Source organism: Mustela nigripes, chromosome 18 (assembly GCF_022355385.1).
Source record: "Mustela nigripes isolate SB6536 chromosome 18, MUSNIG.SB6536, whole genome shotgun sequence".
Lineage (NCBI taxonomy): Eukaryota > Metazoa > Chordata > Mammalia > Carnivora > Mustelidae > Mustela > Mustela nigripes.
The window spans coordinates 31725599-31750517 of record NC_081574.1 but is presented as its reverse complement, the minus strand read 5'-3'; the positions used below and the strand labels follow the sequence as shown (position 1 = coordinate 31750517).

Below are 24919 nucleotides of genomic sequence, written 5' to 3'. Positions count from 1 at the left end.
AAATCAGAGGGGGAGAGGAACCATGGAAGACTGTGGACTCTGAGAAACAAACTCAAGGTTTTGGAGGGGAGAGGATGGGAGCATGAGTGAGCCTGGTGGTGAGGATTAAGGAGGGAGCATGGAGCACTGGGTGTGGTGCATAATCAATGAATCTTGGAAACTGAAAAAATAAAATTAAAAAAACAAAAGTTATTTGGTCTATATACCTAAAGCATACTTGTCAAAACATTAAGAAAACCCCCCTTCTAACCAAAAGGAGGAAAAAAATTCCTAAGAACTAATTGTATGCACGATTTAGCCCTGGACCTGAAGTTTGCATTTAAAAGAGCAACTCGGTAATGAACCTTCATCACTGATCCTCATAAAGTAACATGATAGCAAGGTCTGTGGACACTCGACCGTGTTTATTAGATCAGTTATGGAGGAAGTTCGACTCCCAGTGTCCTTCTGCTAAATTATCTACTAGTGTATAAACCATGTTTGGCTATAAAACATGGTATTTCTCATTCCTGTCAAGGAATGTCCTCAGCGCTGCCTGATCGTGCTCTAGGAAATATATTTCAAGGGGGTTTAACTCTGGGGACCACCCAAACCTCCTGAGAAAACATGGCTGTCAACTGGAAAAGGCATCAAATAGAGCAAGTGATCTGTGCTGAAGTGATGACCGCAAAATCTAAAATCAGCATCGATTCTGGTTGGCCACTTAAATCAAGGAGGCTTATAGCACCAGAGTTGGTAGCTCTGACACAAAGATGGTAAGCATCTTAAAAATGAATCTTACGGGACATAATTGTATCAATATAAACCATTTAAAAGAATGCTTGGAACCCAAATGCACACTTAACCACCTACCTGTATTTGGCATGACTAAGCGTCCTCCTAAGTGGCCAAAGACACCAGTGGTCCTCAGTTCTGTCCTTGTGGGGAGCGATGACAGATTCTGGATGTAGGGTGTTTTATTTCTGGGATGCATCGTACTAAAGCTGCGGTTGTTTCCATGGGGAAAAGTCCCGGAATGATTCTTGCCATGGTATTCAGCTCTCTCAGACACACCCAGGGACACCATGAATGAGCTCTGGACTTTGACTTTGATGTCGGACAAAGGGTTAAAGAGTGAGGACTCTGTCATGAGTTCCTTGTCCAGAGGGTCCTGGAGGCAGATGGGCCCGCTGTATGTTCGGCTGACTGTGAGGTCTGGTTGCATGGAGGAATTCAAAAGCAGGGAGTTACCTGGTCAAAGAAAATTGATCTGTCACTCAGAAATGAAAAGGCATCCCAGTTACCCCTTTGCCTCTGCCTTTAACTGCATAACCACCCGTGCACCTGCCAGCGGCCCTTCAGGCCCTAGCCTCTGCGGCAGCTCTGACAGGCTGGTCAGGAGTGACCAGAGCCTTGGAGATGGGGGCTCTGGCTTTCCCAGCAGAGTCTCCAAATCAGGAAAAAAAAAATTTCCAGAGCTCCTCGGATGCCATCTTTTCAAAACAAGTATTTCTGGCACTCCATCAGGCAGCAAGCTCAGGTATTATTGTTTATGTGACTATTTTAACTGGCGGAGAGAAGCTTAAAGAAAAAAAAAAAAAGAAAGATGCTTTGGAATCCAGTTTGGAGGAAAAATAACATCTGTTCATTTGAAATGGTAAGAGGTGACACAGCTAGGTAGGGCTGTTTATAACGAGAACGGCGTTGGTGGCAGCCCATCTCACGTGGCATTCTGGGCAGTTTCTGGAGCCGGGGGAGGAAATGCTGTGTCCTCTGGGCAAAACGGTCAGGGAAGCCCACGGATCGCTCCGTGTCTGAGGCTGCTCTAACAGCGCATGTGTCATCCGGAGAGGAAAAAAAGCCCCCCCACGGGGAGAGTGAGACTCCTGATTCTACTTGGGGAGCAGCTGAGAACGGCTTCCTTTCTGTCTCAACAACTGAAACCAAAAAATCTTTACAAAAACATGAGAAATTGGACTTTCATTTGTTAGACTTTCACCGATATTTTCTAGGCCAAATATTAAAAAAGAAATGCCGTGCTATTTTCTTGTGATGAAGTAACCTCATTTGTTAGTAAGTAACGAAATAACTCTCGGTCCCAAACCTCCCCCCGTATCAGTCCACCAATGTGACTTCTCAAACTGAAACCCAAACCATATTAAACAATTTTCCTTTGGGGCCTGACAAAATGTTTAAAGTATGATATTTTTGAAAATGTTGCAATTCTAGGCCATATTGTATTAGCCTCTATTGTTCTTCCAACTCATAATTTGTAGCAATGCCAGCAGGAAATCTATAAACCTGACTTTCCCCACCTCTTGTTCGAATGCTCTAAGAATCCAAAATCATAGAGGAGGAGGTTCAAAATGAGATGAAAAGGCTTTGTAGATCTAAAGGCTCCTTGATGATGCATTTTTTTTCATACTTGTGGCTCTGGTGCCAAGACACAATCAAGGAGCTGTGCTTTTTAATGGAACTGCACTGAATTCTACAGGTCTCAGCCTGGTTCTTGTTTATGGTCTTCCTGAGCAAGAAGCAGGACTTAAGAACCATGTCACATCTGAAAAAGAATTTGGAACAGGCCCTTCCACCGAGACCTAAAAAATCGCATCCCTGAGACTCATGGCTATTTTATCTCAAGTCCTCACCTTCTGGAGCTTAATTTTTGGCCACTTTTAAAAGACCCTCCCAGCTTACGTGAAGCCAAGCAGCAAAAAAGATTTCCTAGAGTTACACTGAAGTCTACCTTAAGGAGAAAATGCCTGATTACAAAAGTATGTACATATGACAAGAATCCACGGTTGAAGAAAGTTGGCTGATTATTCCACAGCTCCCTTTGGAAATCCTTTTAAAACTTCTGGTCAAATCGAAGCATGGCATTCTGTTTAAAAGTCTCATCACTATTCATCCTCTAGCTCTATTTGCTCAAGAAGGGATGTCTCTTAAGACAATAGAGGTGAGGGGCACCTGGGTGGCTCAGTGGGTTAAGCCGCTGCCTTCGGCTCAGGTCATGATCTCAGGGTCCTGGGATCGAGTCCCGCATCGGGCTCTCTGCTCAGCAGGGAGCCTGCTTCCCTCTCTCTCTCTGCCTGCCTCTCCATCTACTTGTGATTTCTCTCTGTCAAATAAATAAAATCTTAAAAAAAAAAAAAGACAATAGAGGTGAAAATCATATGAGGGTCAATGGGAGGTGTATGTAGCATCACAGTGAATCTAGGGTAGAGGAGAATCTTAGTAAAAGATTTTTGCTTTAATCACTAGCTTTGGGATATTCTTGGTTAAAAATAAAACCAAAATGGTAAAGGAAGTTTGGAAGGGCTATCTATTCTTTTAGAGAGTCACAATACAGTACAAGCTCTGAGGAGGCCCACACTGAGGAGATGTGGTTCAGCTTATGCAAGTCAGCATTCTCCAAACCCTTGGGCAAGGAAACCAGCCCCTCACCTGCTGCTTCAGGGAACATACTGGCCTCCTGGGCCAAAGTCAGAGGAAACCACTAGCATTTAGACTCACACTCATTACATTTATTGAGCACCTTCTATATGCCAAGGGCTTATAATCCTTGTTATTCTGGGTCACTTAATCCTCATGAGGACCCTCTGGTGTGGATAGGAGGATCCCTATAGCTATAAAACTTGAGACCCAGAGCACAATCAATTAACTAGGTCATACAACAATTTTGGATTCTATCTATCTGACTTCAAAGCCTCTCTCTCTCAAATGACTGTATTTCTTCTATTTTAAAATGTTAGTCTGAGACCTTGAGACCTTATATTTGATAGAAAAATCTTGCCAGTTTCTTATGGAGTATAAAGATCAGTTCTTCATTTGATTTCTTTTTTTTTTTTTTTTACATTAAACCCAGTATTTTTTTTTTCTGTTTCTTTCTTTTTTGTATTTTTAAATTTTTTATTTTTTAAATTTCTTTTCAGTGTACCAGAATTAATTGTTTATGCACCACACCCAGTGCTCCATGTAATAAACACCACCAGGCTCACCCAACTTCCCACTCCTGCCCCCACCCCGCCCCTTCAAAATGAAATCATATCTACTAAGCTATGCACCCAAGTCAAGGGGCTGTGGCCCTTTCAGAGAAGCAGGCTCAGACCTGAAACTCTGATGCCCAGAAGTGAGCGGCAGGCAAGAAAGCATTTTGTCTCTACCAGCCATCTCCCAGTTTCTAGCGTGTTCGGATTCCACTTTGGAACCCAGTCACTCCTCAATCACTACCAAGCAGTGAGACTTCTTCTTGTCCAGGGCTATAGGCCCTAGTGATGCATAATAAATAGAAATAAAGGTGATAATATTGACAGGAAGGGTCAAGGTGGAAAACTTCACCCTCTGAAAGGAGATAGTTTCATTTTTTCTAAACCAAAACCCATGTATAGCTCATCTCCATCCTGCAATCAGAAACAGATTTGGCTCACATAAGAGAATTAAATGACTCTGTTTTGAAAATGAGCATGGCTATAGTGTGATATGATCGATTTCCTTCTCCCTCCAACAAAAGATTGCCTCGACCGGGCAACAGGTGAGAGTCATTTAAGCTGGGAACTTCATTTTTTCTTCCCCTGCTGGCTACCTGACCCATCACAGATTCTCTGAAGTCCTTTTCACTTCTACAAAATAGAAGTAACACAAATCACTCTACCTAGTCTGTAACAGAATTCATATGCATGGGAGGCTATGGGAAAGTCATTGGCGCTCAGGTTTGAATAATCAGTATTTTAGTTAATGAAATAGTCTCAAAGCAGTCTTGTTAAGATAGAAAGTTGGATAATCTGAGACAAAATAACTTGCTAAGTTTATTGCATATCAAAGATGGGAGTGCCTCACTGACAATGTTGTTAACAGTAAACTGAGATCCTCCGTTCGTCTTCCTCGGAGCCAGTGACTGAGGCAGACTACCCCACGGGGCCTGGGATCCTAATGCGTGAAGACAATTAGGCAGCGGCTCCCAGTGCCAAGAGCTACCTTCACACAGGGCCGGAGAGCACTGGGGGTCCTGTGTGAGCGTAGTCTCTATGGTCCTGAGGACGAGGTGTTGGGGGGACCTACGCCGCTGACCTTGACGGACCGTTTTGAAGTTGAAGGTCTGGAAGCCACCTGTCAATGCAGAAGAGTCAATGACGTCCACGCCATAGTCACTCTGGCTCCGTCTGTAAAGGGTGACGCCAATGACCAGGACTGCAACGGCCACCACGGCAGCACCCAAGCCCGAGTACAGAGCAATGTCGCTGGCGTTCTCAATGCCTGAAAGACACAAGAGAAATCCTAAATGGCCAACACAGGCACAGAGCTGAAAAGCCACCCTGGGATACCAAATGAAATGCTATTGGATTTTTTGGAGCTGCCGCTCGGACAAAATAACATATGTAGCTAGTTGTAAGTTCTACTCTTACACATAATCATGTTTCTCAAATACCCTGTATAAATCAGAGGGACGCCAGTCAAATATCTTGACTGCATTAAGGTAGCTGACCACATCATCATAAAATCTTAAAGAGAATCAATTTTGCAAAGCATGTAATATTTTTCAAGGAAAAACAGACAACTCCTTAACTGACTTGGTTTAGGAAGTCATATTTACCCACAAAGGATTTTTTGGCATCTTATTTTTACTTGAAGGGGGGACATGAGAGCCACATACAATGACAAAACATGGGCGAACTGTTCTGCTTCTATATGATGTGGGGCACATGCATTCATAGAGAGTGGGGCTGGGGTGAGAAGCTCATACACAGTCTAGGAGCTGAGAGAGAGAAGACCAGAGCTCACAAATAGGATTTCTTTTTTTTTTTTTTTTTTTTAGCTTTGGCACAAATCATTCCGTTTAAGAGAACATTGACAACATCAGGTTAAGACATTTACAATCATTATGAGAAAATTTCTGTTGTGAGATATGGAGGTCTTGGTCCTAGGTGCTCCAATGTCCATGGTCAATGTTTTCTAGCACCAGTAAGTGCTAGACTTAATAACGTTTTTGTGGAGGAGGACCGGTCTCTAAAAGGGTACATGCTGTTTCTCCCATACCTCTCCTACTCCATCCTATTGAATGCATAGGCAAAGCAAAAATAAAAGCGTTAGTTTGAATTGAGAATGTGGGTGTCTCCCCAACCCCCAAGATCAGTTGTAGCTGTTTTCCAACTCATTTGCTAGTTGTCCTGTGGGTGTGGTTCATCCCGGAAGACATTCGTCATGGCTACTACGGTTCAGGAGGAGAATTATCCAAGATCACGCGACCCTGAGAGAGGCTACATCTTGGAAAGTATGTGGAAGGAGGAGGTTGGAAGCGCTAACTCTGTAATTCATCTCCCTACGGATTATGGGTGAGTATACTTCATAGGTCCCAAAGTAATGACCCTGTCACCCTGTATTGGGTTTAGAGGCTAAAATAGAGCTCTCGTATATTCACCTTGTAATTGCATGGTGCTTAGCACGCCTTCAGTGCAGCCTAATATGGTACTCACGTTATCAATGGAGTGCTGCTAACCACACAGGTAAAAGGCATTTATGTCTGACAAAGTTAGTGGGCTGTAAAATAAGGTGCTACCAAATTAAAGAGCGAACGAGGAAATCAAGCAGAGCCGGTTCAGCAACAGGGCCGCAAACACATACAAATAACGTGCAAGGGAGCGTAACCATCCAAAAGAACGATATCTGAGAGGTTCACGGATTGTAAGACACTGTCAGCAACCACAACGGTGCTGAGAAACAGGGCATGACTCCGGCCTTAGTTCCAGTGTCCCGGTGGTCCCGGTGGGAGAGGCAAAGGGATGGAGGCTTCTGGGTGATGGTCTGCTCTGACCACCCAGAACCAGGCATGTGGTAAGTGGGGCCGATCCCAGACTTTCAGTCTCCTAGAGAAAGGGAAGGGCACCTATGCCCCCGGTTAGACTCCCACCCTCCTTCTCCTCAATTAAGCTCCCTGGATGAGGTAATTGTACTCAGAGCGGAGAGAGGACACAGAACACAACAGGGGACCAGGAGTAGTGAGAGAACTTTGGCTTGAAACCAATTAGCCTCCCCCCTGCTTGCCATCGGTTCCTCAGGCACTACTGACTGATGACACTATCAGCTTAAAAGGCATATCTGGGGAGAACACACCTGCTCAGCATCGAAGCACAGACACAGAAACATTCTGGCAGTGTACTGAATGCAGCTGCTGAATTGGCAAAGGAGAGACAATGACCCCTTCAGCGTCCCAGGTGCTAAAACAGGCAGGAGCAGGAACCAGGAGGATGACCAGGGCTAAAGAGTTCGGCTGGAAATGGACATCCCGAGGCCAAACCGAGTAGCGGGAACAAGTTGTGCTTGTTCCTCTGTATTCCTATCTTGCTCTTTATGCTATCCAGACAACCAGAATTTTCCTTCTCAAACACAAACCCTGTTTTTAGGAAAGGACCCTACATGTGCCTGCAGATTGAGATTTAAATGTTTGATATGGTTCCATGCATTTCCCAAGAATATTTGCAGAATCTATTTGACTTAAGGGAATGAAATACTGAATTATAGAACTAAAAAAAAAAAAAAAATAGTATGGAGACTATGGGGATGGGGCGAGAAGGGAGTGAGACCATATGGAGGGCACCGTGTCCATATAACGTTTATCCTGGCACTTGGTGGGACAGTCTAATCTAAAAGCCAGAAGTCAATCGATTCCTACAGGAGGATAAGCAATGTGGTATTTACTTTACAAGAACAATCTGTCTGGGGAATTAAAAACTCCAGAATCTAATAATTTCATTTATTCAACAAACATTTGTGAAGGGCCAGCCATGCCATGGAAATGGGGATGCACGGATAAATTAACATATTCTTGTTTCTTGTCCAACAGTAGTGATGAGGTTCTGACAGAAGCTGACACAAGTCGTTCGACGCCACCTGTGTTTGTACGGAGAGAAATAATCAGACATCCTTACCCACAGCTCAAACCTCTCCAAAGCTGAACCACAGTGCTTCTTTCTTCTTTCTTTCTCTTCTCTCTACCTGCTTTTATCTCGCCTTATTCTTGTTCTTTTTTTCTCTGCTTCACTCTTTGCTAATCTGTCCTCCGGGAAAGAAGAGTGGCTTCCCCTATAAGGATGGCTGTTTGCTTAAAAACGTAACCCATTCGCTTTTCTTGTGTGTTCAGAACTGACTCCAGAAGAATCTGAGATTTAGTCCCATATTCTACACTACGACTTCATGGGACAAGGGGGGATGTGGGGTGTACGCGGGCACGCACATACACATGCAGGCACACACTCAACATCCAAGTACTGGAAGCTTCCATTGCTCCTTCCCAGAGGAGTCTTTCCAACCACATGACCACCTGGCAGCACCACTACCCAGGCACTGAGCTCTTTCTTCATGGTCATGTCAGTGCTCATGCTCCCCTTTGCTGCATTGCCCTACACCCCAAACTCAACCATGAATTTACCTGCCAGAGGCGTGCCTGATACTGGATGGCAAGTCATTATAAAATATCACCCCACCCCACTGGGCATCTAGGTACCACTCATCCAACAGGTGCCTTCTCAAGGTCCACCTCCTCCAAGAAAGCAACCTTGGCCTGCCCAATCCGGCCAACCCTGCCAACCATGTTCTTCTAAACTCCAGCATCACTTCAGGGTTCCAACACCTCCTTTTGGATCATTTTTTTATTGTTGAATTCTCTAAATGCCGATGCATTCTCCCTAACTGCTTTACACGCTTTAAAAGCAGTACTATCTCTACAATTTCCCACAGAAATCTGCAAACTACTGCAACTATTTATTGATTGTTCACCTGGTCTCCAACAGTGGGAGGAGAAGCATTAAAGAAATCACAGTCTGAGGTTGATTACCAAACTCCTGCCGCAGGGACCCCCTTTACATGGAACACATATACGTGTTCACACCTGTCTGCTTGCTCACAGACACGTGTGTTGCTGGTCTGTTTGCTCAGAGCGATTTTGAACTGACTGATGCTATTCCACTTTCTATGGGCACAGGATACTTTCCTCTCTGTTTGGTGAATGAAGCTTTACATATCCATGTGTTATTGACGTCTTTCCTGTGTCTTCACCCCCATTTTCCTTGATCCAAGAGTCACAAAAGCTTTCCTTGATCCAAAAGCCACACAGAGCAAAGCATGGAAAGACCCAACATGCGGTATTAAAAAAAAAAAAAAAGGTTGCATAGGGAAAGGGAAGGAAAAATAAAATAAAATAAAATAGAGAGGGAGGCAAATCATAAGAGACGTTGAACTCTAGGAAATGAACTGAGGATTGGTGGAGGGGAGGTAGGCGAGTGGATGGCGTAATTGGATGATGGGCTTTAAGGGTGGAATGAGCCCTGGGTCTTACATGCAACCAACGAATCACTAATTCTACCTCTGGAACTAATTAAAAAAATGTTGCATAAAATCTACATCTTGGAGGAAAGAAAACAAAACCGAAAACTGACTGAGAAACCTCTTGTATTCCAAATTGGTCATGAACTACTGAGGAGTATGTCTGTTGCTGGAAGGAGTTAGGAATGTCTGCAGAGAAAGGCTGAAAAGATGAATAGAGAGCTGGGAATGAGAGGACCCTGGAGAGGACATGTTTATGGACTCATCTGGCCTGGAGAAGGGAGAGCTGTAAAGTGACTGAGGTGATCTCTAATGCACAGAGTGTTGTCCCAAGAGGAGAACAGGCCACAGTAGGCACTCAGAGACCCTTTTCCTTTATGATGACGTGAGTAACCAACACTTTGCCATCTCTAACAAGGACTGAAAAGGAGACGTGGCCTTTTATTATAGCAACTGGGACTCTGGTTAGATATTAAAATAACCTTTTTCTGCAATGAGGGCAGTTAAAAAAAAGAAAAGTGTGGTGTAGTTCTGAGGGAGACTAAATTTTACTTTCAGAAGGTCTCTGCCAAAAAAAAAAAAAAAAAAAAAAAAAAAGCATGACTTGACAAGTGTCTGCAGTTGTTTTATTTATTTATTTTTGGTCAAAGCTGGTGAGGAGGAGTAACTGGCCTTTCAGAAGCCCTGTGAAATGCCTAAGGCAAGGATGAGGCATCCGCAAGTTCTGTGTTTTTAGGAATTGCCATCATACCTAGTCATTTAGAGGAACCAATGTAGACCCCAAAGGACGAAATACAAGGGCGGTTTACTCGGTTTGCCTTTCTTCACATGACTCCCATGTGAAATACTGATCATTGCCACTAATTAGTGGGACTATAACTCAATTCTCATGTTATGAGCTTAAGTATGTATCAGATTAAAGTCTATTTTAGAGAATTAGATAGCTACACAAAATTAATAAAGGAGCAGAGCAAATCCCATCTCCGATTAAATATGGTAGAATGACCACTGCTGCCATTTCAGAAGAAAAACCAACAACCGGAATTGACATATACTAGAGACGGTGAATTATCAAGGAGCCCACACCATCAAAGAAGCTATTGCTGTGCTTGCTCCCCTTGAAAGGCAGCTCCCAGGCATCTCAGGACCTGCCCCTGGCCCCTTGCACAGCCAGTGCTGCAGATACAAGGTCATGTGCCAGAATATTTCATAAGATTCTGACATATCATACAATGGAAATTACTGTTACAGTGGTTTATCCTTGCTATCTTTGAAAGGCAAAGTTTTTTAATAACACATCAGAAAATAGCTTTTAAATGGCCAGCCACGGTCAACCATGGGGAACCGTTCCAATGATATCTGCACTGCTTGGAATCCTACAACCCATTCACCAATCAGCACCTCCACTTTTCTGATCTCTCGTCAAAAACCTCATTATTGTTCTTGTGGTGGTGGTGTTTTACTGTTGTAAGGAATGACCGAAGTGCCAATTCTGAAATGCGCCATGTGCCCTGTGCTGTTCTGGTTCAGTAAGCGTCCTCCTGTTCGCCTGCCCTTCCTTCCAGCTGAAGAAATGGAGGCCATCCCATGCGAGCTCACTCCCCTGCAACTCAAAAATTCCTCGGCTTCTTCAGCCACATTTCCTTCCCTTTTCTCTGTTCCCCGAAGAGCTGCTCCTTGTCTGTGTCAGGCCGGCTCCGATTCCGCCCTCTCCAGCCTCCACTGGGACCCGGACTCATTCATTATTCCCTTTTGGTCTTGCATCTTCAAACTTTTCCTCTGTACTGAAGCCTTGCCCTCTGCCTCCACACGCAGTCTAGACTTCTTAAATCACCTCTCCCCAAATCCTTCCCCCAGCTTCCTCTCAGACAAACATCTCAAAGATGTGGTCTTCTCTATATCCATGGATTCTTAGCTCTTTGTATAAAAGAACTTTGAGCATTTTTTTTAAACATCCAGCATTTCTTAGTATGTGCTTTTTAAAAAAAAAAATTTTTTTTAAGATTTTATTTATTTATTTGACACACAGAGAGAGATCACAAGTCGGCAGAGAGGCAGGCGGAGAGAGAGGGGGGAAGCAGGCTCCCTGCTGAGCGGAGAGCCTGATGCGGGACTCCATCCCAGGACCCTGAGATCATGACCTGAGCCGAAGGCAGCGGCTTAACCCACTGAGCCACCCAGTATGTGTTTTCTTAATGCATAATTTCTCCAACCAGTTAACTGTTATCCTGTATACATAAGGGGAGAAAATGTTTTAGGAAATACAAAAATGGACAGTATGCAAGGAGAAAATGCATCCTCCAACTAGCTCTTCTCCAGAAGCAGTCTTAATAGTATCTTTGAGACTTTGGGCGGGGGGGGGGGGGGGGGGGCGTGTGTGTGAATGTCCTTTATCTTTTTTTATCCTAAAGGCTCCACATTATATTTCCTTTACCGTACTTCGCTTTTTTGTCGCTGTTCCCCATACAGTATCTTGTAGGCCTTTCTGTTAGAACCTGGAGACACACTTCATTTCTTTTTACATTTGCCTTGCCCATTGCCAGGCTGTATGATAATTTAATTAGTCCAGTATTTCTAAATTTGGTTGTTCTCTTACCCTTTAAGGTCTGTCTTTCTGCCAAAGCACTGTTCCTTCTTGAAGGTTATTTACAACCACTGCCTCAACAGTCATGTTCTCTATCTTACTCCTTCCCACTGCTCTGCAGTGGTGGACCAGCCAAGCCAACCCTCCTTCTACAGAGAGAAAAAACGTTCCTTAAACTCAATTCCGCTACCTTCTTCTTTCTGAGTAACCACCCTCCACTCTCAAAGTTCTATAAACAGACTTGAAAGGTCAGCTCTTAGCCCCTTTCCTTTCTCCAGGCCAATCTAATTGGATAATCGCTCTCAGTGCTAACTTTTTCCTTGATACCTAACACTCTCCATTGGTGATCTCCGTGATCTCCTGCCTCATCTCCTGTCTGCAGACCTCAGGCCACATCTCCTTCCTTCTCATTGGACGAAACTACTTGCCTATTGTGCTAACATCTCAGATCTGCCATCTGACTTCTAGATTCATCATTCTTATCTCTTCAAATATTTTCTTCTCTTGAATTCCCTTTTTCAGGTAATGTGACACCAGGAGTGAGGCTGAAGAGTCATCTTTCACTTCGTCCCCATTGAGCCCTTCCCCAGCCACTCACACATCTTACTCCTTACATCTGCAGTGCCTCTCACGTCTCAATCTCAGTAGGAGATAACCCACTTGACACCCATGGTGTATGGTCTCATCTTTCCTAGTATACACAGTCTTGGTCACTCAGCCATTTTACATGTGGATTCATCTTCCCAAACACAGTCCTGGTACTGCCACTCCAACACCTTTCAACGACTCTCCAGTATGAACTGAGTCCACTCCAATAGGACTTATATCATGGCTCAAGATACTTTATGCTCTGCACCATCCCATTTTTCAAAAGCTTTCGCCCACTTCTCATTCATATGGACCCTACTCTCTGGCCAAGTCTGATTACTCATTTTTTCAAGTAGATCTTGTACTCCAGGAGAATTTTTTATTATTTATTTTTTTGAATCAGATTTTTTGCTCCTACTGAAAGGCTTGACCCTCTAATATCTGTTTCAATTTTAACTATTCTTCCAAGACTGGCAATAAAGGTAATCTATTTTATAAAGTGTTTTTTGATAGTGCACATTCATGCATGTTATACCCCTCCTTTTAACCAAAACTGCCAGATTTAGCAAATAAAAATATGACACAGTTAAACTTGAATTTCAGATCAACAATAATGTTAGTGTATCTCCCATGCAACATCTGATATATGCTTATGCTAGAAATTTCTTTATCTGAAATTTAAATTTAACTAGGGGGTCCTCTCTTTTATTTGGTAACTCTACCTTTGGCTGCAAAAGAACTGTGCTTTTCCCCATCAGACAGGAAGACCAAGTTAGAGTAGAGATAGTCAAAAAGAATGAGTTGAATTCCAGCCCTTGAGAGAAATGACTTCACTTTATTTAATGTACTATCCTAAAAACTGAAGGCACAAACTCTTTAAACTTGGAAAACACTGACAAGTGGAAAGATGGGACCTGAAAATTCATATTCCAACTTACCCTCTTTCTGAAGAACATATTGGTCTCTCAACTACTCCTCTGTGCTTAGTTCTGAGGTATATAATGAACAAACTCCCATCACATTCATTAAGGGCAGAGTCAACAATGTCATTGAAAAGAGTAGTAAGAAAGGACATACATTCATGATAGGATAAAAACTGGATAATAAGGGTATTGGAAGTGGTAAGAAAATTACAAATGTTGCCTGTAAAGACATATTGGATTGATTCACAGTAGGGATGATGCTGAAGGACAAAGCAAGTCATGCAATTTGCAGAAAGTGCTGTATTTATGTAATTGAAAATAATCCGTAGGAGGTAAAGAAAAATGATGGGGGAAAAAAAAAGTGTTTTAAAGCATGGTTAGAAGATTAGCTTTGATGCCAGTAGCCTAATGTTAGCTTAGAAGAGCCTAAAATTCTGTTGAGAATGTAAAGGTAGGTCCCAAAGTCACAGACAGTTCTATGGGCTCAAGGCACTATTCAAGTCTTCGTAGAAAGGAATATCTAAATGTACGTGCACCTGGGTGGCTCAGTGGGTAAGGCCTCTGCCTTCGGCTTGGGTCGTGGTCTCTGGATCCTGGGATCGAGCCCTGCATCGGGCTTTCTGCTCAGCGGGGAGCCTGCTTCCCCTCCCCCCACCGCCTCTCTGCCTACTTGTGATCTGTCAAATAAATAAATAAATAAAATCTTTAAAAAAAAAAATCTAAATGTTGTGTGGACCCCTTATCTTGTGAGGCATTCCCCAGCCCTGTGAAGATCACAGAAGATGGGGAATCCCAGGCTCCATATAATTCCAATACGGATGAAGGCAGTACATTTTTAGAAAAGATATAGAATGTGATGGGTGTTGGTGAGAAAAGTATACATTGTTTTTAGTCTTTAAGGACACATTTGGGCCATTCTTTGATGGAAATGGTTCTGGAAAGCATACCTTTTGGGCTTTAACTTCATATCTGGTACAAAATAAACGATTATCCGAAATTGTTCCTTCCCCTTTTCTCAAGTCATTTATCATCTTCTACGTTGTACTGAAGTTGTGGGGATGAAACATTTCTTATTTTCCCCGCATGCTTCACTGGGGCAAGACTATTTATATACAACAATTGTATAATAAATAGTTACTACATAAATGAGTAAAAATATTTAGAAGCAGACTTTATTTTCACCTTAAACAATAAAAGACTTCATGAGGAGTTAACAGGAGGATATAAGGCATTAACTCCAGTGTTTGCTGAGCATCTAGTTCATACTAGGCTAGTGGTGAATGCTACAGGTACAAGAGTAAATAAGACTCAGGTTGGGATTAGGTCCAAGAATGGGAATGGGAATCCAGACCCGCATCAAGTCAATGAAAATAGAGTAGAGAATTAGGGAAATTGTCTGATACTGGGTAAATAACCAGACCAGTGCTTGGAGGCTACATGGGTGAAAGTCTTGCAAAGGAGATGAAGGAAGAATGAACTTAACAAGTTAAGGAGCAGATGGTGGGAACAAGTTGTGGGCAGAAGTAGCAGAACGTACATGTGAAAATGGGTAGAGGGTATCCAGAAAACCCAGAAGCTTTCTCTGGATGAAGAATATAGGAAGTGGTGAGCAGGTAGGAAGGAGCTTACCTAATGATTAAGCTGATTGAGAGAGATGATTAAGAAAGGGAAGCTGAGACCAGATCACATACCTCTTTAGTACCTTGGGCTTGGACTTGATCTTAGAACGAACAGTGAGCAATTGAAGAGCTTTAAACATGGAGATGGTACGACAAGAATTTATGTTTTGGAAAGGTGAGATAAATTGACGACGGGCAAGACTGAATCCAGGGAGGCCACTCTAGAAATCCTGGCTGGGAATGAAGACGGCCTGAACTTTTTAAACTTATCTTCCGGGACGCCATTTTCTTTTCTTTTGATTTTTCTCTTACTCTGCGGCTATTACTTTTCTGTCTTCTCTGCAGTGACTTCTGACCTCGTCTGCATCTAAATGTTGATGCCCCGCAGGGCTCAGTCCTCCGCTTTCTTCCCCGTGTCCACACACATTCATTAGCCCGGGATCGCTTTCAACCTAATGGCTTTAAATATCATCTGGACACTGACAAGCCTCAGATTTATGTCATCAGTCAGGACTCTCCTCTGACCTCAAGACTCATATATTCAATTGCCTGCTCAACCTCTCCATTTAGATGTTGAAGAGGTTTCTCAAAGTTAGCATTAGTAACACACTGAACTCTTGATTGTCCCTCTGGATTTGCTAGACCACATTTTCTCCATCATCACTCCATCCTTCTAGCTGCCATAGCCAAACTTTTGAAATCACGCCTGAAACCTTTCTTTATCTCACACTCGATATCCAGTCCATCAGCAAATCCTTTCTGCCTTCCAAAGTTACCCAAGTATGACCCATTTTTACAATTTCTAATGTCATCTATCTACATCAAGCCACAGTCATCTTAAACCTTGGTAACGTTAGGGCCTCCATATTGGAACAGCCTAGATTACTATAACAGATTATGGTTACAGTAGATCACGGCAATAGGTCTTGTTTCTGCTTTGATCCACTCTATGTTAATAGTCAATGCAACAAGTAGAGCTTATCCTTGAAAATAGTAGGTCATGTCACTATGACGAATGCTCAAGGGCTTCCCTTTGGTCAAAGTCATTACAATGGCCTATGATATGTCTGGCAATTTCCCTTCTCATCCCATTTCTCTGATCTCAGCTATCAGGACTCCTCCCTTTGCCACTCTGCTCGAGTTATCCTGGCCTCTTTGCTGTTCCTCAGACACTCCAAGCAAGTCCCCACCACGCAGCCTTTGCCTCTGGTGTTCCCTTTGTCTGGAACAATCTCTCCCAGACATCCAGAATTTTTTTTTTTCAGGTCTCTTCTTAAATGTAATTTTTAAACAGAGACCTGCTCTGAACACTTTATACAAAAAAAGCAACGCTCCTTTTGGCCCTGCTTGAGCCCCTTACCCTGCTTCATTTCCTTTCATGACACTTACCATCAGCACTCTGGGTTTTTTCTGGTTTGTTTGCAACCATCCATCTCCACTCATTAAAACCGGACGCTTTGTGGAAGCAGAAGCTGTGCCTGTTCAGCTCAGCACTTCCCCACCACCACTTCCCAGCATGTGGCAAGCGCTCAACAGACAGCTGTTGAGTGAACAGAGGGATGGATATGGGTAGACTAAAAATGGGGAGATGCTGATGAACTAGAGATCCATCCGGGTGGTAGACTGTAATGATTTCTTGAGTAATAAGCAGAGCAGGAGACAGCAGAGGGAAAAGAGGGGTCCCAGACACTGCCCAAGTCCCCACCCACGGACAAGTGAGCTGATGGTGTGGTATGACCGAAGTACGGACAGGATGCAGGACTGAAGAACATGGGTAGAGAAGGAGAAAGTCACTTTGGAAAAAGTTGAGATGAAGGTCCAGAAGGTGGCCGACTCTGGACTCTGGACGTGCTAATGGGATTTGTGCTGAGCAGCCATTGCTGCTAGATGCAAAACAGCTACATGGAAAGGAGATGAAGAGAAGACCGTGAGTATGTGTGTGTGTGTGTGTGTGTGTGTGGTTCTCGGTTACTTTTTAGGGGAAAGTGAAATCCTTTTCATTGCTAAGATGAACATGCTGGACAAGCCACACCTCTGGAGCCCATGGTCTTTCAGAAAAGCCACGGCCCCAAGCCTCCTAGGAGTCCCATTGTCTGAAGGCAGCCTTTTTTCCCGTCTGACTCTGGGGGTGCGTGTTTGCCATTCAGAACCTACTATATCTTACTGCACCTCCTGACATTGTTACACAACATTTATTGAAAGCACATTTGATGGTAATGAAGTTTCTATTAACTATGATTAAATCTCATAAAGCACCTGAAGATAATTTAAGATGTGCAGAAGCAGAAAATGAAACATTCGGTTTAGTACATTAGGAAACGTAATTGATTAAATTATCTCATTTACAATAAGTGCTTTCATGAGCTATGCGGTGCACATATTTTCCCCAGTTTGTCATTATGATTTGCCAACAGATATCTTAAGACCTCACTTTCTCTTTACAACTCAGAGCTGGCTTCTCGGCCCGCCTGCTCTCACTCAGCCCCGCTCGCGAGCTCTGAGTAATGTCTTCTATCCACCAGGCCTCGCGGAGGATCATGAGCACAGCTATATATGGGAACAGGTTGTTTCTCAATTATCTTCATAATTGACTTTGATTTTGCATCAGTGATGATTCATGTAGTCTTTAAACTAAGCCCCTCTTTCACGGAACAACCACAGCCTGAATTTGTATAATGCACTCCTAACCGTGCAGCTTACAGAACCCCAACTGGATTCCTCTGGGAGCCTTTTGCAATCACATTGATTCTGTTAAGGTTTTATTTTTAGGAAATCACAAATTAAAACAGTTTAAGCGATTCCGTTGCAGTATCCAGCAATTAAGCATGGTGTTCATGAGCGAGAACCCCAAGCAAAAACTAATTCAGGAGTCCCTGAGGACTAGAAATAGCTACTGTGGGGTTTATGGCTGGAAGTACAGATGTAACCAAATTAGAATGGCACAGGACTCACAAACTAAGCATGAAATTAATTTTTAAAAAAACACATTCCTAAGTAACTCTCACGACAGCCACCACACGGATACCCATGATCCTGTCTGTGGGTATGCCGCGTGACCACCAGTCGGGGGTGGGGTGGGCAAGGCTATGTCACCAGGAGGCAGTTGGGAGTCCAGCTGTCACCCTGTCACCCTGAGCTCTTGACACAGGCTCAAGCCAAATATTCACTGACCCGATTTTTTCCCTTCCCTCCTTCCCTCCCTCATACACGTACACACACATACACAACACGGTTCCCCCACCTTCAACCTTCCTGAGTTCAAAATCAAGCACGCAGGATGTCAGGGGACCACTCCCTAAGTACCGTTCATGATTTGATGGGTAGGGGACCTCAGGGGAAAAAAGTTAAGGAAGGAAGTTTGTTTGTGTTGGTTCTGTTAAGTTCTCCGACTCTGTAAGACTCTGTAAGTAATGCCCCGCCCCCACTCCCGTTATCTCTCAAGCCTGCCTGGAGGAACCTAACGCAGTCTGAACCCAACATCTTTCCTGGGTTTTGTTCTCACATCTCCTGACCCCTGTCCCAAGGTACCTATTTCTGTCTATCTTCACAGGGTCTTAATTCCTTCAAAGAAGTTAGCTCATAAAAGCTATTAGCTCTCCCAAGCTATTTGAATTTTAGTACCCTAGGATTTAAAAGATCAAAAGTCATCCGCTTTATATTAAAATGGGAGATACTGGCCAGGGACACCTTCTACAGGCTTATAAACAAAACCAGGCAGCTCGCTACCTCTCCTGTTACTGAGAACTGTGTTGCTGAGGCTTCTCCATCTCAAGATCTCCCCGGAATGCCTGACACACTTCTGAGTGCTTCAGGATCACGTGGAGAACATATGAACACACAGATTCCCAGGAGGACCTTTCCCCCATACCCCCACCTTGTTTCAGGGATTCTGATTCATTTGTTCTGTTCTGAGGTGGAGTATATTTAACAAGCTCCCACCACACCCCAAGATTCTGGTGCACATGGTTGCTGATCCACTTCTTGAGAAATATTGTTCTAAGACAGTTACGCTCAGCCCAAGCTGCACGTTGGAATCTGAGGCTCTTTCAATAAATAAGCATTCCTACACTTCGAGGTGGAAACTATAAAACAAAACAAACGAGGAAACAAAATGGAAACAGACTCATAAATACAGAGAATAAGGGGGTGGTTGGTTGACCCGAGGGGTGTGGGGGTGGGGGAAATAGTTGAGGTGGATTAAGAGGTACAAACTTCCAGTTATAAAACAAATAGGTCACAGGATTTAAAGTACAGCATAAGGGATCACAGTCAATAATATCGTAATAACTACGTATGGTGATAGATGGTAACTGACTTATCACAGAAGTCATTTCCTAATGTACATAAAAGTCAAATCACTGTGTATATAGTATTGTCTATCAACTATACTTCAAGGGAAAAAATATGTATTGAAATATGCATTAACGTTTTTATATCTTAAACACAAAAAACAGGGATTCTAACCCACCCCAATTCTGATCGCATTGGTCCCAAGTACAGCCTGAGAACTGGGGTTTTTAAAAGGCCTCCAGGTGGTTATAAAGTTCAGCCAAGGCTGAAAACCACAGGGTCAAAGGCTGAGCAGTCAACCATTCACGCTGCACAGCTTTTCCCAAATCTGCTGGCTGTGTACAGCCCACATAAGGCAAAGGCCTCCCCAGAAGGCAAGCCTGTGGATGGAGAGCTCGAGACAGCACTGACACCAAACTTTGCAGGTCCTGATGATTCCACTGTGGAATACTAGATTCTTATCTACCTAGTTGCCATGGAGTTCACAGTTTGCTTCTCAGGTGCCCCCTCCTCCTAGGTGGAAAGGCTTGTTGTTGGGCTTTTGCCCAAGGCTGCTCTCCTGGAAGCTTGTACTGACAAATATTTATTAATTTTAATGCTATAAATCTCCTCAGCAATAAGAATCCTAGATGACATTTGCAGAGAAATGAACTTACAGGCAGGCAGCATGAAGAGGAGAGATTTACTTTTACTGGAGGGAGGGGAAGGGTGTGCATATTTCCTTTCAATTTCAACCTCTGATATGCAAGAGTCCAAACCCAATGAGGAGAAGCCCTGAAAACCCTGGGTCTTTCACACAAGCTTCAATTCTGTTTGGCTCCTAAACAAATACAACAATAAGGCAGCAAATATGAGAATGAATTATATTCACAAGAGGAAAAATAACTTACTTTGGGGTTTTATTTCATGAAGAGGTTTTTTATCTAAAAGAAAGAAAGAGAAAAAGAAAGTTTCATTTAATAAATTTACATGGAGCAGACAGATTTCCTATATCACTGTATGTCCACCTCTATAAATGAAACATTTTCTCTATTTTTGCCGATGGTATGGATTACGTTGTTCATATTTTCCCCTTTCATTCTAATTTCATGTTTTTCTCTTGTGCAATATTTTCCTGGGGGTGATTGCTTCATTCCTTTTATTTATTTATTATTTTATTTTATATTTTCTTTTCCCTCAGGCTTACTGGAGTTCCTCTCTGTTGCATTGCTAGATTCTTATCAGCATGATGAGAGCAGTGAGCTCCCAGCGAGTCCCTACTTTCTATACAGTCAGAAGACGGATCAGGTAAACAGATCAGGTAAGGGATGTTATTTCACTCTGTGTGATGGGGGAAAAAAGGAGCTCTTGAGAACATATTTAAAGGGATCCTACATTGGTTTAGCAGCTATTATAGTCTGGATGAAAAAGCTCCAGGCTATGGAATGTGCCCGTCCCTGTCAGGGTGGGTGCAGTATTGTGGGCTAGTTGGAGGTTTGCTTGTTTCATATCCCTCTGATCTGTTACAATGTGTACCATCTCTCTGAAAAGAGCAATTCGTTTGTTTCATATCATTCTGATCTGTTACAATGTGTATCACCTCTCCCTAATCAAGATACTGAGCAGTGCAGCAGGAAGGTGAAGGGGACAGAGAAATCCCATTCAGGGGTCAGGCTCAGGTGAGACCTTTTTGTCATTTCTCCCCACTGCCCTCCAGCCACTGTCCTGCCCTGTCTGCCATCACTACTGAATGCTGTACATGACTTTGATGGCTAACTTTGTCTTAGACCATAGACCGTCTACTTCTCAGTCCCCATTCCCCGGCTGTCCCAGGCTAACGCAACTCCACCACGGCACAGAAACCTGAGAAGATGCGGCTTTAGTGACCACGTCAAGATTCCAGAAGATCGAACGGCATGCCCTCCCTCCTATCAGTGCCCTCCCGAGGACTTAGACGGAACACGGTCAGAATGTAAGCTCTGAGGCCGCTGCTTATCATTCAGAGTCACGCTACGGCAGGAGGCCCTTGAGAGGTCACCTTACAGGGTCCCTTTCCTCCACTTGCCTGAAGGCGAGCCACACGGGGTGAGGCACTGTCATTTTGTATTACCTTTTTAACGGCATCAAATCTTGCCCAGTACATATGGGAGAACTTCAGAAATATAATCTGAATGCCACATAACCCTCCCAGGCAGAGAGACACCGCTATGGTTTGAATCCGTCACCAGACAGGTATTACCCTAATACATTCCTGCCCTTGATACTGTTTCTGACAGAAAACCCTTGCTGTGTGCTTTACAGAAGACAGCTCTTGTGTGTTCTGCTGTCGGATCTGTTATGGAAGGAGCTTATAAAAGTTTTAAGTCACACTCTCGCAATGGCACCACCATTGTTTTTTTCTCATTACAAGGAGAAGGTTAATTGGCAAGGGATAACTCTTGACAAATCTCTCTTTAAAATGAAAAATCTTCATAAAAGATAATAATTTGCTCAGGCGGATAGGATCATGTTCAGATTTTTACACTGTCAGATTTCTTAAAACAGACAACACTTGGATCCCCCTTCCTGCATGAATCGAGGGCAGCTAGTTGGCCTGAGAGCGGGTAGCCCTTCCCCCAGCCCAGATGATAATGTGCTCAAGACTGAGAATCCACTGACTTTGCTGGGTTTAACCTGGCTTCAGTTTTTGCTTGTTGCCTGCTATCAGAATGTGTCTGGCACGGGCGCAGGATGCTGGCAGGCCAGGCCAAGATGTCTGGAAGTGATGCATTGCTAATGTTACACACAGAGACATGCAGAACATCTGTTTAGGACTCTCGCTGAGCTTAACAGCATTTTCTTCCACCTAAACCACAGGAACGAAGATTATGCTGGGTAGCAAAACGAAACTCCATTAAAAACAGGTGAGATATAGAACCACTCCTTACAAAATAAATCAAATACAGTCAGGTTGTTAAAACACTGAGGTGGTCGGGCTCTACCCAGTGCAGCTCCACAGGAAGAAAAAGAGTGGGGCGGAAAAGCCAGGGCTTAACTGGTCATGAGACAAGGTCACAAGGGCACACAGGGCAGAAGAGTGGGACACTTCCCTTCCTGACTCAGCTCTGGGGACATCGTGCCTGGCAGTGGCATTGTGGAAACTGCGCACACTCTCACGATTAGAACAGGCTTTCCGTCGTGGATGGCCTTCATTCTATCTGTGTGACCTCAGTGTTCTGCACAGTAACATGGAAATAATAATGTCCTTGAGTATCAGTGCAGAGATGAAACATGATAAATATAAAGCCAATAGCTCAGGGCTGGCACGTGTTCAGTATCCATCAATGGTAGCTGATACATAACTTCAGCATGCTCTGAACAAGAACATCCTCGTCAGTCACTCGGAATAAAAACAGGACCCCTTGTGCCACCCTGCTTGAGACACGTCACAAGTCCAAATCAGAAGCTGTAATGGATTTCAGGGATTCTCGAAGGGAGTTAGTTAAGAAACCATGTCTAGTCCTAGCTCCTGCTTTAGGAAACTGAGCACAAGTCAAAACTTCAGTTTCCTGATATGAATAAAGGACAAGGACCAGGAGACCTCTGTGGGCTCCCTAGCTTTTACCCACTATAAACCTGTGCACGAAAAGCAAAGGCATTCCACAGAAATTTCTACGGAATGATTTCCTAAAACAGAGTAAAAAAATATTCAAAGGGCCACTGCTCTACTGCAGGGTTTGTTAGCGTGTCAGTGTGTATCCTCTAACAGAAAAGGCTAGAAGCCTCTGGTGCCCAAAACAGCTTCCGTCCCCTGGCATCAGCATCAAAACTGGGCCTTGCTGGATTTTGTGATAACCAGTATCCTGACAGCAAGCTGCTATCATTAAACATTCTCCCGGTTTGAAATATCAGAGATTGCTCTACCATGAACTTGAGAGAGAGGTCTACCCACTGACCTCCCTCTCTTTTGGAAGAACTGCCCACCCCACACTCCATGTTCTTTTATTCTGTTTGCAAAATCATTCTCATAGGCCCTGGGCCATGCATCCACTTGGCCTTGGTCAAGCAAATCCTTTCTGCTTTCATTTTACCTCTCTCCATGTTCAAATAACCCCCTAGTAAATTAATCCATTAGGGCCATGGTTCTTAATGTTGGCTGCACATTAGAATCACCTGGGGAGCTTTTAAGCAAATACCCATGCCTGGGCCCCAGTCCAAGGCCTCTTGACTAATTAGGGTTTGTGTTTTTGTGATTACTGAGTGTACTAATACTTCCCACCAACAAATCTGGGGCCCTGTGTACTCAACTTCAGCTAGTCTTGCCTCTCTGAGAACCTTTGGGGTGGCCGCAGTATACGGATGGACCCAGGAGGAGCCCTTCTGTATCCTGCAGGCAGAAAAATATAATTCTGAGCTAGTGGCAGCTGAGCTGTAGTTTGAGAAAATCACAAGTTTTCCTGGGGTCTAACTTAGACACTGAGAGGCACCTTCTGGGTAAATGGAAACTGATGTCATTACAACTCAGTCTTATAATGATTGTGTGTATTTACAAGATAAAGATGCAAAAGTATGTTTTTTTAAAAATTTAGATTCAATTAGCCAACATATAGAGATCATTAGTTTCAGGTATAGAGTTCAGTAATTCATCAGTTGCATATAACACCTGGTGTTATATGCAAAAGTGTGTTTTTCACAGTTAAGTTTTAAGAATCTTTGTTATTATTGACATAGTTGGTACACAGTGAGTGTATGCAAAATAAAATACATATGTAAGTACAAAGACAAAAAAACCCCTGTAATTCCACACCAAGAGATAACCATCATTAATGTTAAGTTATATATACACAGCCTAGGCTCCCCCCCCATATATGGGTATATAAAACTATGTGCACACATATATGTTTATACATGTATATTTGCCTGAAACTATAGAAGATTAATAGTAATTGATCATTTTTACCTACAAAGACATGGAATTGCCTTTTATATATTGTTTTACAATCTGCTTTTGTCTGTGCTGCATGTGTGTAGAGGTATACATATTTATATATAAGAAATGATTAAGAATAAAGGGAAAGAGAGGATTATTTTTGGCCATGATTCATTTCTTTGCCATCTTTACCTTTCTTGCTTCCTCTGTCACAGGAGATGCTCCTCAAGCATTCCCATGGTATCCATTGTTCTTAGGAGCTATTTATAGCTGCACCCCTACCTTCCTACCCACAGCCAGCCTTATCCTTTCTCTGCTAGGAACAAGCGTGGTCAGCTACGCTAGCCCCTATCCCAGGGGTGTACAGAGAGCAGGCCTGAGGAGAAATGGCACTGGGGGACAGATGAGTTCAACTGCAGCCCACAGGGTGGCCAAGAGACAGCTCCTCAAAACCTGGGGTTGATTATTTGAAATCAGCTCCTTGTCTTTTAAAGACTATATAGATATGTTTGATAGACTCTGAGAGTCTGTGTCACTATTTTTGAGAATCAGGCACAGAGCCCACTCAGTGGGACTGAAAACTCACCAGAACAGTGAGCCCAGACTCTTCCCCACGGCAGTAATTCACATATGTCATTATACTTAATGATTATTACCATTCTCTAATTTCACTAAACCAGCCATGCCCCATTTTTCCATCTCCAAAGACCATCTTTATTATTTCCTTCATAGA

General features: G+C 43.3%; 1 protein-coding gene across 2 annotated transcripts in view; it reads right to left on the bottom strand.

The window, feature by feature from the left end:
* Window positions 1-24919, bottom strand: part of UNC5D (unc-5 netrin receptor D) — a 538291-nt gene that overhangs the window by 67679 nt on the left and 445693 nt on the right. For both annotated transcript variants that reach the window (XM_059384170.1, XM_059384171.1), the window contains 3 exons: window positions 20189-20221; window positions 5047-5232; window positions 853-1230 (listed from right to left, as the gene is read on the bottom strand). In XM_059384170.1, coding sequence (XP_059240153.1) covers window positions 853-1230; window positions 5047-5232; window positions 20189-20221 — 597 coding nt within the window. The remainder of the gene's footprint in view (window positions 1-852; window positions 1231-5046; window positions 5233-20188; window positions 20222-24919) is intronic.